This window comes from Protopterus annectens, chromosome 2.part0 (genome assembly GCF_019279795.1).
Source record: "Protopterus annectens isolate FY-2018-M chromosome 2.part0, PAN1.0, whole genome shotgun sequence".
NCBI lineage: Eukaryota > Metazoa > Chordata > Ceratodontiformes > Protopteridae > Protopterus > Protopterus annectens.
In genome coordinates, this window is record NC_056728.1 from 84,204,660 (window position 1) to 84,221,493 (window position 16,834).

The 16,834-nt window shown below is 38.7% G+C and overlaps 1 protein-coding gene across 1 annotated transcript in view; it reads right to left on the reverse strand.

Annotated features, from left to right (window-relative positions):
• The window catches only part of GLI2 (GLI family zinc finger 2), a 1,134,260-nt gene that overhangs the window by 884,582 nt on the left and 232,844 nt on the right, over positions 1-16,834 (reverse strand). Inside the window, exon 2 of the mRNA XM_044060570.1 lies at positions 11,323-11,470. Within this exon, the coding sequence (XP_043916505.1) occupies positions 11,323-11,440 (118 nt within the window). The 5' untranslated portion in view covers positions 11,441-11,470. The remainder of the gene's footprint in view (positions 1-11,322; positions 11,471-16,834) is intronic.

The following is a 16,834-nucleotide window of genomic DNA, read 5'->3' on the forward strand; positions in this document are numbered from 1 at the left end:
CCTAGTTTCCCTGAAAGACTAATGATATCCTGTATCCAAATAGGACTTTTGAGGACCAGGCATTTATAAGATACCTCTGTCCATAAGCAACATGGGTACCAGGCCCTATATAAATTGCCTAGTCTCTATTCACTGATCTAGGTTGCTCTTAAACTGGGTAATAAACAAACTCAACTTCACACAGATGTCAAGCCTGTTTCATTGGGGGGGGGGGCAGTCTCTGGGACACATATCTGTCTCTCTAGCATGTTCTATTTAAGTTACAGACAAAATTCAGGTCTCTAGACATTGTACTTCTGGCACTCTTTGACTTACTAATATGCAGTAGATTCATAAAAGTGCGGGGTTTGTGGATTCCTTGTATGTATCTAGATGACATGTCCTTACTTATAAGTTGTACAACATAAAAGGATTTCCCCACCACTCTGGCCATCTGGTGTATGTGTGTAACTAGATCCCTAACCACTGGGTCAACCTTTAGGAGTGTATTATCAACATAGTATGTTATGGTATGACATGGTAGAGTGTGGTATAGTATATTACTCTATAGTATGGTACATTATGGCATGGTAGAGTACTGTATGGTAGAGTAAGTTACAGTGCCTTACTTTATAGTACAGTACCGTATGGCATGGTAGAGCACTGTATGGTAGAGTGTGGTATAGTGCATTACTAGGTACAGTATGGCATGGTAGAGTATGGTACAGTTCATTACTCTATAGTATGGTACAGTATGGCATGGCAGAGTACTGTATGGTACAGTATGGTACAGTGCATTACTCTATAGTATGGTACAGTATGGCATGGTAGAGCACTGTATGGTAGAGTATGGTATAGTGCATTACTCTGTAGTATGATACAGTATGGCATGGTAAAGTACTGTATGGTAGAGTGCATTACTCTATGGTGCAGTATGGTATAGTCATTACTCTATAGTATGGTAGAGCACTGTATGGGAGACTGCATTATAATGCATTATGTTATAGCATGCTATGGTATAGCATTGTAGGGATGGCATGGTACAGTATGGTACTATACTTTGGCTATTATGTTATTTAGTAAGTTCGTTACTGATACTCCCTTGTGATTTTTTATTTGATTTTATTGTACTTTATTTTATTTATTAGAAGCACTCAGATGCTTGAACCTAAGCACCTTACATAAAAAGAGACATAAAATCAACAAGTTAAAAGGAGACAGAATCAATCCAATTTGCAGAGACAACAAATAAAATTATTCATAAAACAAGCTAAACATATAAACAAATTATTTGATAACCTGGTAGGTACATTGGTGCAAACACCCTTGTCAGGCATGACATAATGGCTACTACTTATTGTAAATTACAGTAGAATGAATTACATTTCATTCAAAAGAAACACGATTTCTAATAATCTGTAGTATGTAACAATGAAATAACCCGGTTTATAATAATATATCACAAAGCTTACTTATACAATTTAACTGCAAAGCAGTAGTTCAGACTAGGAAAAGTGTATAAAGAGGGCTACATAGTCTAAGGAAAGAGTCAAGTTAGACTATACTGCACCAGTTTCTTGGAATACGGTCCCAAAACTTCAGCACAGGATGCTTTTGTGAATCTCATGTATGTAGGCAGCAACTTTACTCTTCATCAGGGCAAGCTTGAAAATAGCAAAATCCCATTTCTGCAGAAGATGTTCTTTATAAACCCAGATATTAAACATTGTGGTGGATGTTAACTACAGAGAGGATATACTGCAAATGTCCCAAAAGGTTGAACATGCTAAAGTTTGATAATGGGAATATCATAAGTTTAAGTGTTCTATTCCACACCAACTACCTGAATTCGCATTCCAGTACATACACTGTAGAATAGCATAAAGCAGTGCATTTAATACAACATAAGGGGGAGGCTGGCCTCAGGGTGGTGACATCATTGAGGCGAGATGTTAAGCTGAGGTCCCATCAGCTTCAGTTAATGGTTTTCATTGTTTTTGCAGACTTTCAAAATGTCCATTGTATGACTCTTCATGTAGGAAAAAAGGAAAAATGTAAATTTTCTGCTACCAAGTTTGCATTGACCACTTTTTGGGTGAACTTACTTTGTTTTAGTTCATGAATTGGATATCCAAATAAGAAGCTAAACTAGGGAGAAGAAATACTGAAAACAGGGAAGTATGACAAATAGTTCACTCCATCAAACAAACTCATAACTGACAGACATATGTCATGAATTATGACGCTGTCATGCAATTCCTTCTAAAAGGGCGATTCAAAACACTGAATAATGACAAAGTCATAAGCAAAGGAAAGTCATAAAAACTGATGTGTTTGATGCAAAGTTTCAGTGACTCATTAGGGATCTAATCATAAAAACTCTTGCTGGGATTCAAACATTTTTCTCAGTCATGCAGAGCTGGTTTGTGATTCAAACCATGTACTACAGCATACACAAGTCACAGAAAGTGACATGTACAATGGAGCAGAGACCTGCATAACTGCATATGTGGATGTGTCCAGGTACATTGTTTGTATGAAGTCGGAGTTCCACAATATAAACTGTGATTTATAAATGTGTGAATCATGGATTATGCTGTAGAGCAGAAGTATGGATTTATGGGCATCCGACTGCATATAGAACAGATAAAGAAATTCAGCTTGTCCAAGTAATGGTGATATGTTGCCCATCATAAAAGAGCTAAGCAAATACATTACCTTTATTTGTGGCGATACCACATATTAACAGTTTTCTAATAGTAATACACAGGTGCATCATGACGCGTAGTGTGGTGCATGCAAACACAGTGTCTCAAACACACCCACCTTACTCCTTAGACAGTAACATGGCTGAGCTCCTGTTAGTGGAAGCAGTTGGTACATTTTACTCCCACCGCCCAATAGATCATATGCTTAAGTGTAGTCTGCAGTCATGCACAATGAGTTAAGAAAGCTTTCTGAATCCCTATTGTCCTGACTGTGGAAGATTACATAAGGCAATACTCTGTAGCTGACGAGCAGTATCAGAGTGATATTTACTCCTGTGCCCCCCTTGGGCTGTCTCCCAGATGCCCCCTAAAAGGACTTGCACTGAGATCAACGTCTTTCCTGCAACTGCTGTGTATAGCAAACAAGTATGAGATATGTACACTGGTGTGCAGTTCGTAGATATATTATGTCATACTAGTCACCAGTGTGATCCATGCTTATGAACCATGCTAATGATATGACTGTGGACTAATCACAGTGTCAACACCTACTTTATGTCACTGTGTCCATTCGTGTAGACTGTCAACTCAACACTATTCCACAGAATGAATTTACTCACATTGCAAAAATTGTCTTTCACAGCTAACGGTCTTAATAAAGCCACTGAAAAACTGTATGGAATGGTACCTAAGAGATGGCTTATTAACACTGTGGCCTTGAAGGTTTGAAAGCTGCCAGTGTTATAAGCAAACTTTTGCAAAACTAAGTGAATGTTATCAATAATCTTAACCAAACATTAATGATCAATTTCTGTGAGAGAAGTTTGCAAAATATTCTACAATAAACACATTCCCAATGCTAAATTACTTAATTTTGTTTTCTTTGTTTCCTGAAGAACTTTGTCAGATGGTTTCTCTACTTGCACCTAAAGGTTCATTTGTTTCAGGAAGCCCTGAATCCCTAAGCTTGGTAAGAGCCTAACATAAACTCAATCCAGGAATGCCATGCGCTCCTCCATTCTCTGTCAAGAGTCAGGTGGCAGGGAGCTGGCCAGATTGCAGGTCGTGTAGTGTGGCTAGTCCTTCCCTCATGGAAGCATCCCCTCCTCACTCAGCATTTTTTTCAAGCTCCAGTAATGCTGTCACCTGAGGGGACGGGTGTCTTTGCATGCTGAGCTCTCCTCGGTTTATGAGTGCAAATGCACTCAAACAATGTGGGGTTGAGAGGCACAGGCACCATTGGATGTAAAAATAGTACTCCCCTTAGGTTTTCACCTGTGTGGTGAGTGAGAACCACCTCCATCTTCCCAGGATGACTAGAGTATCACTCCTATGCTCCATCCACCCCTGACAGCTACGTCAGCTGTTAATTGAGCTCAGGTTAACTGAGCCATAGCCAGGACTTTATCCCTGAATGCCAGGGACCTGGCATGCTAAACGACTTTGTGGATAAGAACAAAATTGCAGTTAAAATAATTAATTAGTTACCACAAGAAAATAATTAAATTAAAATATGATGAAACAATATTAAACATTACCGGTGTTATATAAAACCATGTTTAACATTGCATAAGAGACTGTGTTCTGAAATAATGTGACTAGTGTTTATACTTAGGCTAATCTTGAATTTAATTGTCATTCAAGCAGACATGCTAAAATAGTAAAGTGCTTGTGCATAATCGCTGATCTGCATTTTGAGGTAGGCATTTCAAAATGGTGAAATATATATAAAAAAATAAAGGGGGGGGGTTTCTAACCTTCTCATATTGCTACTGTAAACTCTTAAGTGTGCCTGCAATATGATTCAATAATTGTCAATGGATATATCCATGTTTTGTAATGCAGTTGTCGATGTATATTTTTACTTCAGAGCTTTTCTCCCCAGGCCTACTCTGAAAACGGGTTTCCACATAGATGGACTATCCCAGTAAACAAATGTGAAATAAAATAAACATGCATGCCATTACTACCATATTCATTTCAGGAAGGAAGACAACCACAGAACAGACTTAACTATCTACCGATAAAACAGATTTCAAACACAGAATATGTAAGAAATATCAACACTATACTTAATCCTAGGAATCTGCAGAGATGTATGCAGTTTCATACTAAAATACATTCCTGTGGAAGGCCAGAGCTGCCAAAGGAATTAAACCATAAAACACATGCCTGAAAGGAAATTTGCTAAAGGTACAACCTAATTAAATCATAAGAATCAAATTTTATTAAAAGGTTTACTTCTGCTTTTACAAATCTGAAACCTGCCACACAGAGAAGCCCATAATACGTGCTATAAAATCCATGCAGTATTGCAATATTAGGAGGCAGAAGTACAAATACAAAACTGTACTCTCAGACGTGGCACTTTGTTCTGCATATAATTACAACTGGAGCTGTAAAGTCACCTCAATAACACCATGGTGTGTGTGTGTGTGTGTGTGTGTGTGTGTGTGTGTGTGTGTGTGTGTGTGTGTGTGTGTGTGTGTGCATTCCTACAGGTTACATTGTTGCAACCTACTTCTTGAGCTGTTTGTCTTAGTGTGTGTGGGTCACAAGGTATAAAAAAAATTACTTAAATTATAAATATATAGATGTCCGTGATACATATTAAATTAAATATTCTCTGGCCAGAGTGATTGGCTATAGAAGATGAGCACATTCCAAAAACGTTATTTAAATTAAAATGTACTAATTGGATAGTTCATGTACAGTAGCCCAATAAATACCAGAAACCTTCACTAAAACTTGAACACATTGATCATCGATCATCTGCTGAAAGGGACTAAACAAAGAAAAGGAGGGTACAGATCACAGGTTTACTAAATGGATGGAATGGATTTTGGGGCCTATCAGTGTCAGTGATGCAAGAGGTAGCACGCTTCCCTTTGGTGCAGCAGGTAGCACACTTCACTTTGGTGCAGCAGGTAGCACACTTCCCTTTGGTGCAGCAGGTAGCACACTTCCCTTTGGTGCAGAAGGTAGCACACTTCCCTTTGGTGCAGAAGGTAGCACACTTCCCTTTGGTGCAGCAGGTAGCACACTTCCCTTTGATGCAGCAGGTAGCACACTTCCCTTTGGTGCAGCAGGTAGCACACTTCCCTTTGGTGCAGCAGGTAGCACACTTCCCTTTGGTGCAGCAGGTAGCACACTTCTCTTTGGTGCAGCAGGTAGCACACTTCTCTTTGGTGCAGCAGGTAGCACACTTTTCTTTGGTGCAGCAGGTGGCACACTTTTCTTTGGTGCAGCAGGTAGCACACTTTTCTTTGGTGCAGCAGGTAGCACACTTCCCTTTGGTGCAGCAGGTAGCACACTTCCCTTTGGTGCAGCAGGTAGCACACTTCCCTTTGATGCAGCCTAAGGGTGTTGAGTTTCTGAGTATGCCATCCTTCAGATGACATGTTAAACAGAAATCCCATCTGTCTGAGTTGGTCTTAGCTCAGGTGGATATAAAAGACCTTATGGCATCTACCCTGTCCTGGCTAAATTTTCCCTTAGTAGTATAAATACCACCTTGGTTCTCCAGTGAAAAGATGTCACTAGCCAAGTGGGACTAACCTAGTCACCAAAGGATTAATTAAAACATTTCATATAAATTAAAAAGCTTTTAGCTGGACACCTAGGTGTGATAAAGCAAGAATTTTCAAACTGGACATCTATTGTATGTAAGGAAATCGCAGTAGTGACTGTATGTCATGCATTATTTGTGTACCCATTTACATATGGCCCTTTGGAGGTTGCTGGTGCTGTAGGCATAGCTAGTTTTCAGCACTGTTAAGAGACTGCATTTATAAACGGAGCAAACAAAATGTGTTTTTCAAGCTTATTAATCATTTGCCACAATGCTACTGCATCTATAAGCATTTATTAATTTATTCATTCATTCATTCATTCAGTAGCTAACAGTGTGAGCACACTAAACACAAGCATGTTTTTAGAGGTAAACTGGGAATACTGTGTGATTAAGTCTTGCTTAACCAAACAGCAGGCAAATGGAAAGCAATTAATGCAAACCCAGGACTGCAGAGTTGGTAGCTCATAACCTTAATCCTCTGTGCAAGACTACCAGACTAACAAATAAAAACATGACAAACCCATAAGCATTTCAATGTAAAGGGCCATTGTGATGCTGCTGGCTAACCTTTGAATGTCTTATCTAAGTATTTCTAAGATGTTAAATCATGATGTTATTTCCAAGGAATTACAGATTTACATATCTCCTTGTTTGACATTGCTTTTGTGTTATAAACAGCATTTTACTCTGTTTTTCAGCCACTTCATGTAAGAAATAGACTACATTGCAACTGATGTATAGCATGTCATAATGCTATCAGCATTGGGCTATTTTACTGCTACCCGAATCATAACTACCCAAGGAACCTTGCTGCCAAGCACAGCTCAATGAAGCTGAACCCCATGATCATTGTTTTCCACAGGGAAATCCCTGGTGGTGTGTTTTCTAATTGAGCAACAGCAATGACTCTTGGGTTGGGAGATTTCTCCTTTCTTCTTTTTTCTACAACCATGGAAATAGCCTACATAAGTTTGGGAGGATTGCCCACCACATGGGGGTAAAATGGGGCAGTCCCCCCAGAACAAAATTCTTGCATTTAATCATATGTAGGGTTGACTTCTTGTGCATTTGGGCTGGGTGAACTGGCTCTTCAGGGACTTGTAGCTTGAGGAATCACAGTAAAAGTGCTGCACCCTCATAAATAAAGGAACTGCCACAACCAGCGCTTGTTAGCTCAAGATGAAAGAAGTCCTAATCATTCTGTTGTTAGAATGAGGGATTCATGAGTGGTTTATACCAAATGGAAGTGGAACATGATGCCTCTGAACACTGTTCTGTTGCAGAAACTGTCTGCCATATTCTATCCCAGCAAGAATTTACAGTAAAGAGAAATGTAAAGGAATCCACCAAATTAAGGAGAGAATTGCTACAGTAGTATTTTTTAATATGATAAATAAAGGCTGTATTTTTCAGAATTAGTGCACCTTTCCAGAGACCTGGGAGTGACCAGACATAACGAGAGGCCCACTGAGGGATGGTGGCCTTCTCTGTTAAGCCATGGAAACGGTGCACAGGCACATGTAACAACTAATGCAAATGAAAAAATATCTAAACATTTTTATTCAGAGAAAAATATGAGGACGACAAATTAAATGCAAATCTGATACAGAACTCTGATTAACATCTCATCTGGTACTGTAGCATTAGGGACTGTAAGGGTAATATGAGAGAATATTTAGACATAAGAAAAATTCATATCTCTTCTTATGAGTGAATGATGCCATTTCATCAGGCCACCAAGCTCTTCATTAAAATACGTAACAGATTTATTATCTGGTCTCAGATTTCCACTTCAAAGGTGACCATCAATCAGTACCTTTTTCAAATTTGTAGCAATCACAGAATATGTCATATCCCGGGTCTACCTCACTGCTGGCCATTTTAACTAATTTATTATTAACATTTTTTCTCAGTGAAAGCAGAGCTAGCTCTTTAAATCTTATTACACAATGCTTTCATCACACCTCAAATGACACCTTTAAATACTCAAGTTCATTTACTCTCACTTTATTCAAGCAAGATCTCCTACGTTTTTAAATCATTCAGTAGCAGCTACCACTTAAAGTAAGTACAAGCACACTAAAAACCTTTTCATATTTTCTGTGTTACCAACGTGCCTGAATATGTCCAAATTCTTGCTGTCTGTCTGCAAGCTCTGGACATTCTCCGTCAGAAATTTGTCTAAGTTCTGTAACTTTTCCACATGTCAGGGGACATCTTCCAGACTTCATTTTTCAGAATTTAAGCTGCCGACATACTTAATTTCACAGTTTTTCTTAACAACCCTGAAATTTCTAAACTGGTCCAACCTGCTATTAACTCAGACATTTTAAAACATTTCTGAGAAGGTTGTGACACTTTCTATGATTACAGAAGTGTACAGAAATGTTAATTTAGCCTTCCAGACTACCTTAAGTAACTCTCCTGCATAGCAATAGCATAGATGTACAGATCCTGTCATGTAGCTGTATGTCTATTACTTCTCATCAGGATATTACGAATTTGACTTTGGAGCACTCTGAAGACATGGGTTGGAAATTCTATGCCCTCTGCTTCTATTTATTACATCTGTAAAGTATGACATTTAATGAGCCCAGAACTCTACCTGGTTAAGAACAATAAATGGTAAAAGGTAAAGCAATACAAACAGAGTAGAGCTATAAAAATGTAATACAGAAAACATACTTAAATTAGAACATCAACTGGATCATCTGTTTATAAGTTCAAATAGGTGGGACTTCAGGAAGTTCTTGAAACTCAAGATCACTGGGGACTGCCTCAGACAAGAAAGTAATATATTCCAGAGATGCCTACCTTGAATGGCAAAAGCATATATGCCAGATGACTGAAAATATGCCTCTGGAAATGCAAGCAGCCCCTATGAGACAAAATATGGAGTAAACTGGCTGTTATCAGACAAGCAGACCTTACAGGTAAGGGGGGGATGAGGTCATGGAGGGCTAAGAAAACCAAAAGCAGAACTTTATGCATAATCCACTAATGAAAAGATAGTGAAACTCTTGTATGACCATTCCAATATGATGTTATCAAGAACCCCTTATAAGTAACAGGTTTATCGAGCGCTGAGGTATCTGTAAGCCATGCCAAGTCACATCACAAAAGATTGAAAACATTCAACATTCCTGAAAAATGAAAGACATAAACATGTCTGTGACACCTCTGGACTTGAATATACATACTGGAAAATGGCAAATCTACTTTCAGTGCTCAATTCACATTTACTAACAGGTAGCTGGAATTTCCTTTTCCAGAAAGGATTACCATAAAACAAGAGTATTCAGGACATAGTGTATGAATGCAAATGATGAAAACACAAAAGTTGCTCTGTGTATAAATAATACTTTTGTATAAGGCTAGAGCTGAGATAACAGAAATGTCCTGCTCCCCCTGGGCCAGCTGAAAAAAAAATAAAATGGCACTAAACTGTAAACAATGATGATAGAAGCAAATAAAAAAATCTCACATTAAAAGAATATCAACGGAGCAGCATGGCAGAAGAAAATTGTCTGATTTACATACAAATGTCCCACTTAACATTTGTTTATTGTAACCTACTTGCTAAGACACTCCCAGAATACTAAATCATGCTATTTTAATATTAAACTAGGCCTTGTCAGGCCTCATTAAAATAAAGTTTAGCAATGCATGATGAAATAAAAAAAAAAAAGTAAAATAATGGATAATTTGTACTTCTATGTTTAACAGTGATGAGGAGTACTTGTTTTGTCTATAATGCATATTTTCCTAGCACAGGTCTATAAATCTTCTACTGAAAATGCCTGGCATGCACTTTTACGGATGCAGTGCTAATTAAAGAAATAGTATATGGTAACATAACTCAGGTAATCAAAGTATGACCTTAGGCTAAGAACATTCACCTGAAAACACTATGGAATAATTATGAATTTATTTAATAAAACTCCACAGTACAACTCAGTTTATGGTGATGTTCAGAGGAGAATTGATGCTCAGAAGTGATGCCAGAATCTAGACTATAAGACCTGATTCAGAATGAACACTTCCAAATGGCTTTTCCACCTGGTGTAGATTACCCCAAAAACAGAAGAAAGTTCCAAGGGGACACAGACCACAGCGGAGCTGAAAGGGGCAGAAGTAGTGCAAACCGGCAATAGGACTATAGATAAAAGACAGGACATATGATGTAAGCAGGTAGGGAATGCCTTTGTCACAACAGTACAGATTATAACACACCCTAGCTTAACAAACCTCTTTGAATGAACTTCTTACTTGCTGGCAAAGTTTACGTGTGTGCACTAACTGCTTATGATGCATACATGTATTTGCTTATTGTGTTAAAACAGATTCACATAGTTAAAGAATGGTTCTTTTCATACAGAGGTCAATACGTAATAACTGACTGGTTTCATTTTGACATTCTGGGTTTTGGCAAAGCAACTTGAGAAACAGTAGTACAGGTATGTAGATGGACATAACCTTTCTAATTTCTTTTATCTCAGTCTTTTCAAATTCTGGCATCTTATCATAGCCAAGTAGCATAATTTTTAGAAAAATAAAACAATTTTTGTCTCTCAACATGGTGAAGAACTCATAAATTCATTAAACAAGAGGACACTGATTTTGATTGTATGAAACAAATGAAACGGCCAAAGGAAATGTAAAGTGTGATGCAGGATCTGTCCTGATTATAAAGCAAAAAGGTATCAGTTAACAAAAAAGAAGAAAATCAGAAATTTTAATTTCTCCCACAAACAGTGTTGCAAATATGAATGCAACAGTGCTCATTTTTAATGGCATTCACTGAACTACAAAATATGATCTGCTAGAGCTCATAATTTCTACCTGTATTATGGAATTTGCTATCAAAGGTAACTGAAAGGTAAATTAGACTACTAAGATAAATGCAAATATTTTGTTTAATTATAAATATTCAAACGATTAAACAAAAGCGGTTTCAGAAAATTAAATGAGTGCTGCATCTTTAAACAGAACGAACATTAAACTGCAACAATGACAAAGACCATTGCTTCTTAACAAAAACAACAATAACAATGATAATACCTCGCAGAGAACTGTGACCCCCTGTCTTTTTTCCTGCTTCTGTGAAGCCATTTCCCTCCAATGTGCCTTTTGCATCCTTTCGGTCTGCAGTCGTTGCACCCTGTGTTGATGCTTCCATCTCAGATTTTCATACTTTAGTAAGTGAAGCCTGTGCACAGAATAAAGTACAACCAGTTAATCAGGGAAATGAAATAATTTAATGGTAGAATATGAACAGAAATGCAAGAACATCAGGTTTAATTTTTCCAAGACTTTTTGGGTTTCTAATACCATGATGAGAATGGACCCCATTCTTAAGTCAAAGTATGATTAAAGTTCATGGTATTAATATTATTTCAATCTTTGATGTTAGCCAGAAGCGCTCTTCGCAGCACCTGCAATGTGCCCAGGACCGACTCCTTCTGCAATTCATATGGAGTTATGTATATCAGTAACATATCTCAGTATGATTGTAAACTCATTTTTATAAGACACATTGCTCCTACTACTATTGGAAATGTCTGTCCTTCTTCCACACTGCCCCTGTTTCTGTTTGGTATTTTGGGTTTATGTCTCTCTGTACATAAGCCACTGTAGTCACTAGGTGTAGCAATTTCAATGATCAATGCTACATTTGTCTTCTTTTCATGGTCTACTTCATCTGTAAGGGCACACTAAAATAGGTAAAATACAAACACACCACACTATTAACAGCTTTGATAATAATTTCCTAATCTACTAACATCATTTTACTTTCATTTCTTCTGGTAAGGGTTGAAATAACAGCAGACTAATGATGGAAGACCAAATTCCCACTTCTGCAGTCACAGACTCTAGCTCATCCTAAATGGACCTAAAGTACTTCCAGGCCAGGCAAGAAATATAATCCATCTACACTGGTCTGTGTCTGCACCGGGGCTTTGAACTCTGAGGACCTTTCACAGAAAAACTCCATGTCTAGCAACCTGCTGAGGCACTTATAAAAGGCATGAATGGTCGCAGCTGGTTTCCCCTCAGTTTGAAGGAACAGTTACCCTACCTGAGTGCTCTGTCTAGATCATGATTGAGCACCTTACTTTGTCATGGTCAGGAACATTAGGGATCCTTCGGAGAATGCTCTTCCTCATTACTGGTAGCTGCAGTCTCTTTCTGCAATCATCACTCATGACGATAGACAAGGAAGGGCATGCAGACTGAACATTAAAATACGTGTCTGAGAATGCAAAGTCAGACTTTGTCTTTATGGAATAGAAGAAAAGGCTCTTTACACATGACTGGCTGCAATTCTGACATCATCTCAATCTAGTTAACTGCAATTCAAAACATAGACTTCTAGGAGAGGAATTTGAGTTGCAGCAAAGGGAGCTAAAATTAACTTTTTCAGCATGAAGAGAAAGTCCAAAGCTTCAGCTAGAGTCTACTTAGGTTGCCTGATATGTAAGATGCCCTTTAGGAACTGTGACACGTGGTCTGGATATTAAGGTGCAGGCAGGTAGGCTGAGGTGGCTGACAGATGTACTACATGTATGCTATGCTAGCAGAAAACACATTGGTGAGATTGTATAAGACTGCAGGCATATCTTCTTATCAGGAAGAAAGTCACATTTTTGGCACAAGTGGAAACGCTTTTTACACTAGGCTAATATTGATTTTCTGCCTATCCACCCTCATATTGCTATGAACATCCCTAGAATTATGGTGCCCAAAGGGAAAAGGTTGATACTCTTTGTTGAAGCAACAGGAAAGATTTTTCCCTGGCTGGCTGAATCACATGGGAGAATCAACATCATCTTGTCTAGAATGTGGTAATCAGTATTACTTTTGGTCCCTCATCTATATCTTTCTGAACTACACTTGGGAGTAATGCAACAGGAGGTAAAGCTACAGCTACAGGTATCTTCACCTAAGGCAGGATGCATCCATTGTCAAAGCTGTCCATGGGATACTCTGCAACAGAATTTGGTAAGCAGGTTACTGCTCAGAGAAGCAAAGAGGTCCACATTTGGTACAGCTTCTGTCTGTTTACCAATGACAGAAAGGCCCTCCTATGGACTATCTCTTCTTGAGGGTCTCCAATGACAGGTAGGTAGCTGTCAGGAGGAGACTGAATTTCAGGGCTAATTCCAAAGTTAGCGTTGCCAACAAGCATATTTGGCAGGACTGATGTATCACTTGACTGTGGTACTGTCTGCCAGAGTTTCTGGACTCCGAACTAAGCTGAATGGATGGAACACAATTAATTGCAGGTATTTTTTCAACTTTATGAGGAGATTGCTCTTTTCTGCCTTCCAGTTTCCACCTGTATTCTCAGCCCTAGGATATGGACTTCTCAGGCTAGATTTGCGGCATCTGGAGTAGTAGTCCAGTATGGACTGGTCTGCCTGAACAGTATACCCTCATTGGTCTTGTTTTGATCTTTCTGCATAAAAACCCTTTCTTGATACAGAATAAAACACACATTAAGGTGCCCGGGCTCCAGATTTGCTAGTCCCATGTACTCCTTAAGTGATACTGCAGTTGAATTTACTCCCTCCACTGGAGCTCTGGTAGTTTGCAATGTAATTTCCAATAAGAGAAACCTACAATTTTTGATAATACCAAGGTATGTCCACAAATTTTAAACAAATGCTCATATCTCTGAAACCACAGGGGTTACTAAAGAAATATAAATGGCAAACTCTTTAGATCAAACTATTTTTATTGTGATAGTACATTTTAGGTTCAATATCTTAAACTGGATTTTATAACTCACAGTAAGTATTAATCTTATTATATACAATGTCTTATCCACCACCCTTGTCACCCACATACTGTCAGCAGCATTTTGTTCATCCAAATGAGAGCTTTATGTTAGGATAAGCATTTTTGTCTGAGCTACATGCTTATTAAGCTATTTAGAAAAACATGATATTGATAATAATATAAATAAATATTATATGAAAAACAACATCTTTTTAACTGTACTAGACAGACATCAAATATCAATACAGTTGTATTTGCCAATGTCCGAGCTTTAAGATGAAATCTTCTGATACTTTGTATGTACTAGTTTTGGAATTATTAATGCAAATATGAAAAGGTGATATTTGAAGCCTTCAGGCATCAGTGGGATGCAAATGCAGAAATCCCTGTAGGTGTCACTCGGCTGTAATGAGTTAATAATGTAGATCTTTGTAAAGGGTACCATAGGCATGACTGAGGCCCTGTGACCCAGAATGCAAATGACCTTTCTGGCTGTCCACTGGGGCTTTGCTCTCATTGCTTTTGAAGAAGGTTCCAAGTATCTCCACTTTTTCATTTGGTAAGAAGATCAAAAATACAGTTATGTCTGGAAGAACCCCTAGAAAAAATAAACCATAATCAGGGTTTAAGTCCAACTTCTGAAGGTTCTGGGTAAACCTTGGGTGGTCAGGTACAGCAAAGTGTAATAAAAGATCCTCTCATCTCCTGCATGGATTGTGCCTGGAGATAGTAGTCATTCAAATAAGGATAAATGTAGATGCTCTTTCTTTAATCTGCTTTGTGCAATATGTAAATCAAAGGGCAAGGAAGTAAACTGAAATTGTGATCCCTCTGTCACAAACCTCAAAAAAGAATCTGCAACCTTTGAAAATTAAAATATGCAGGTAGGCATCTTTTAGATGCCGAGTAACTATAAATGTCTGGAGGATACGTATTAGAAGCAGTGCCAGGAGTCAATGTTTTGAACATAGCTACCTTTAAGAAGTCATTTAGTCTCAAGAGGATTAGAATGGGTCTCTAGAGGAAATAATTTCTGGGAAACGTTAAGAACTTGGGATGAAAGCTTTTTCCTGCTCTCCTAGTGGAACCCTTTTTCTATAGTGCCTTGTGATAATGTCACTTCTAAGATGAGTTTTACAACACATTCTTGATCTTTTGTTACTCTGAGAATTTCCTTATTTGTCTACTTCAGAAGAACTATAGTTTGTAGACCCAGGACAATATTTTTTCAGCCTACTTTTCTGAAATAATTTCTAGCCATTGTTTTTAGCAAGATTCCAGTTTGTCTCCTAATCACATGTTAAAAGTCCAGAAATGGGGTATGAAGGGGAAGGTACCAGTGTGGGATTTTTTGTAAGGCTGACATGAGGAGGGCTATGGAAGTCACATTTGGCTCCTAATGTGGGAAGAGCCTTTTTTGACCCCCTGATTCCCTGTGTACTCTTGCTGCCACTTCTACAAAAGGCCTTCCTATCTCTGAGCTGTTTTCCTCCAGTAGAAAGTTCAGAAGGGTATTTCCTGCTCTCCTTAGGAAGGGAAGGGAATGGACGGTTTGAGCACATGTTCTACAGATTTCATGGTCTTCCCTTTGTTGTTTAATTTTTTATAAATATATTGTAATTCTGGGGTCAAAACAGCAGCTCCCTGTGCACAGGTGCACTGAATTGATGCACTTTGACATCTTCAGACAGGGACTGAGTTTTCAGCCAAAAGTGTCCTCCAAGGTCTAACCCCATAGCAGAAGCCATGTGTGATGTATCCATAGCGTTATATCCATATTTCATAGCAGGATGGTCTGCAGTTGCTGGACTAAAGTAGCCCTTCGATACTCATCTTGCAGTTTCTCACAAATTTCAAGTAGTTGCTTTAACGCATGTTGTTGCTATTTGAGACTGAGGTTCTGTCAACTGAGGGCTTGAAAAGCCAAGAAAATAGAGGCCTATACTTTCTTGTCACATCTATCAAGTAACCTAATCTCCATGTCATTAAGGACTGTGTTATGACCTGGAGCCATAACAACTTTCTCAACAAGCTTCAGAGGCACTATTTCTGGGTCTGCTAGAAGATTCTTGTGAAGGTAGTTGTGGGCAGCCTGCATTCTGTAGAAACTGTCAGGTCTCTCATGGGTGAGGAGTTTGGCATCCAGCTCCAGGACACTGGTTAGATGGGGCAAACACCAGGTGTTACATGGTGCTCTTCAAGAGAGCAGATGCTCATGACCTTGCAACTGGAAATCTGTCACTAAAGAGAAAACATTCTAAAATGAAAGGCCTTCTGGTGCAGAGTCAGATGGCATGGTATCCTCAGTTACTAGGTCTACGATGTCATATGCCAATGGGGAAGAAACTTGGATGTGTACTCCAAATCCTCCCTTCATCACTATAATCAGCAATGCCAGTAAGTCTCTCTGGTGAGATCTCCCTCTTCCTCAGAGAGGGCCTGAACACAGGTACAGAAGGCTTACATGGGTTGGGAATGAAGACTGTAAAAAGTAAAAAAAATTGGAAAAAATCCCTGAGCTGGGTTAGCCCTGTCCTAGGAGAGATGCAGGGCTGGGCTGGAGTTTGGGTACCAGCCGAGGACTAGCAATTGCTTGGGAGCATCCGAGCCTCAGAAGGCATCTTAGGACTAGAATTTTGAATCATTAATGGTATGATGTTTATGCCAAATCATACCTCTCATTCTCTAAGGAAGAGGTGTCTGCTACTACTGCAGTACAGGAATGCTTGGAGAACATCCTCAACTGGAGGTATAAAGCTGACCTCAGCTCATTTCAGCTCAAATGCCTGCT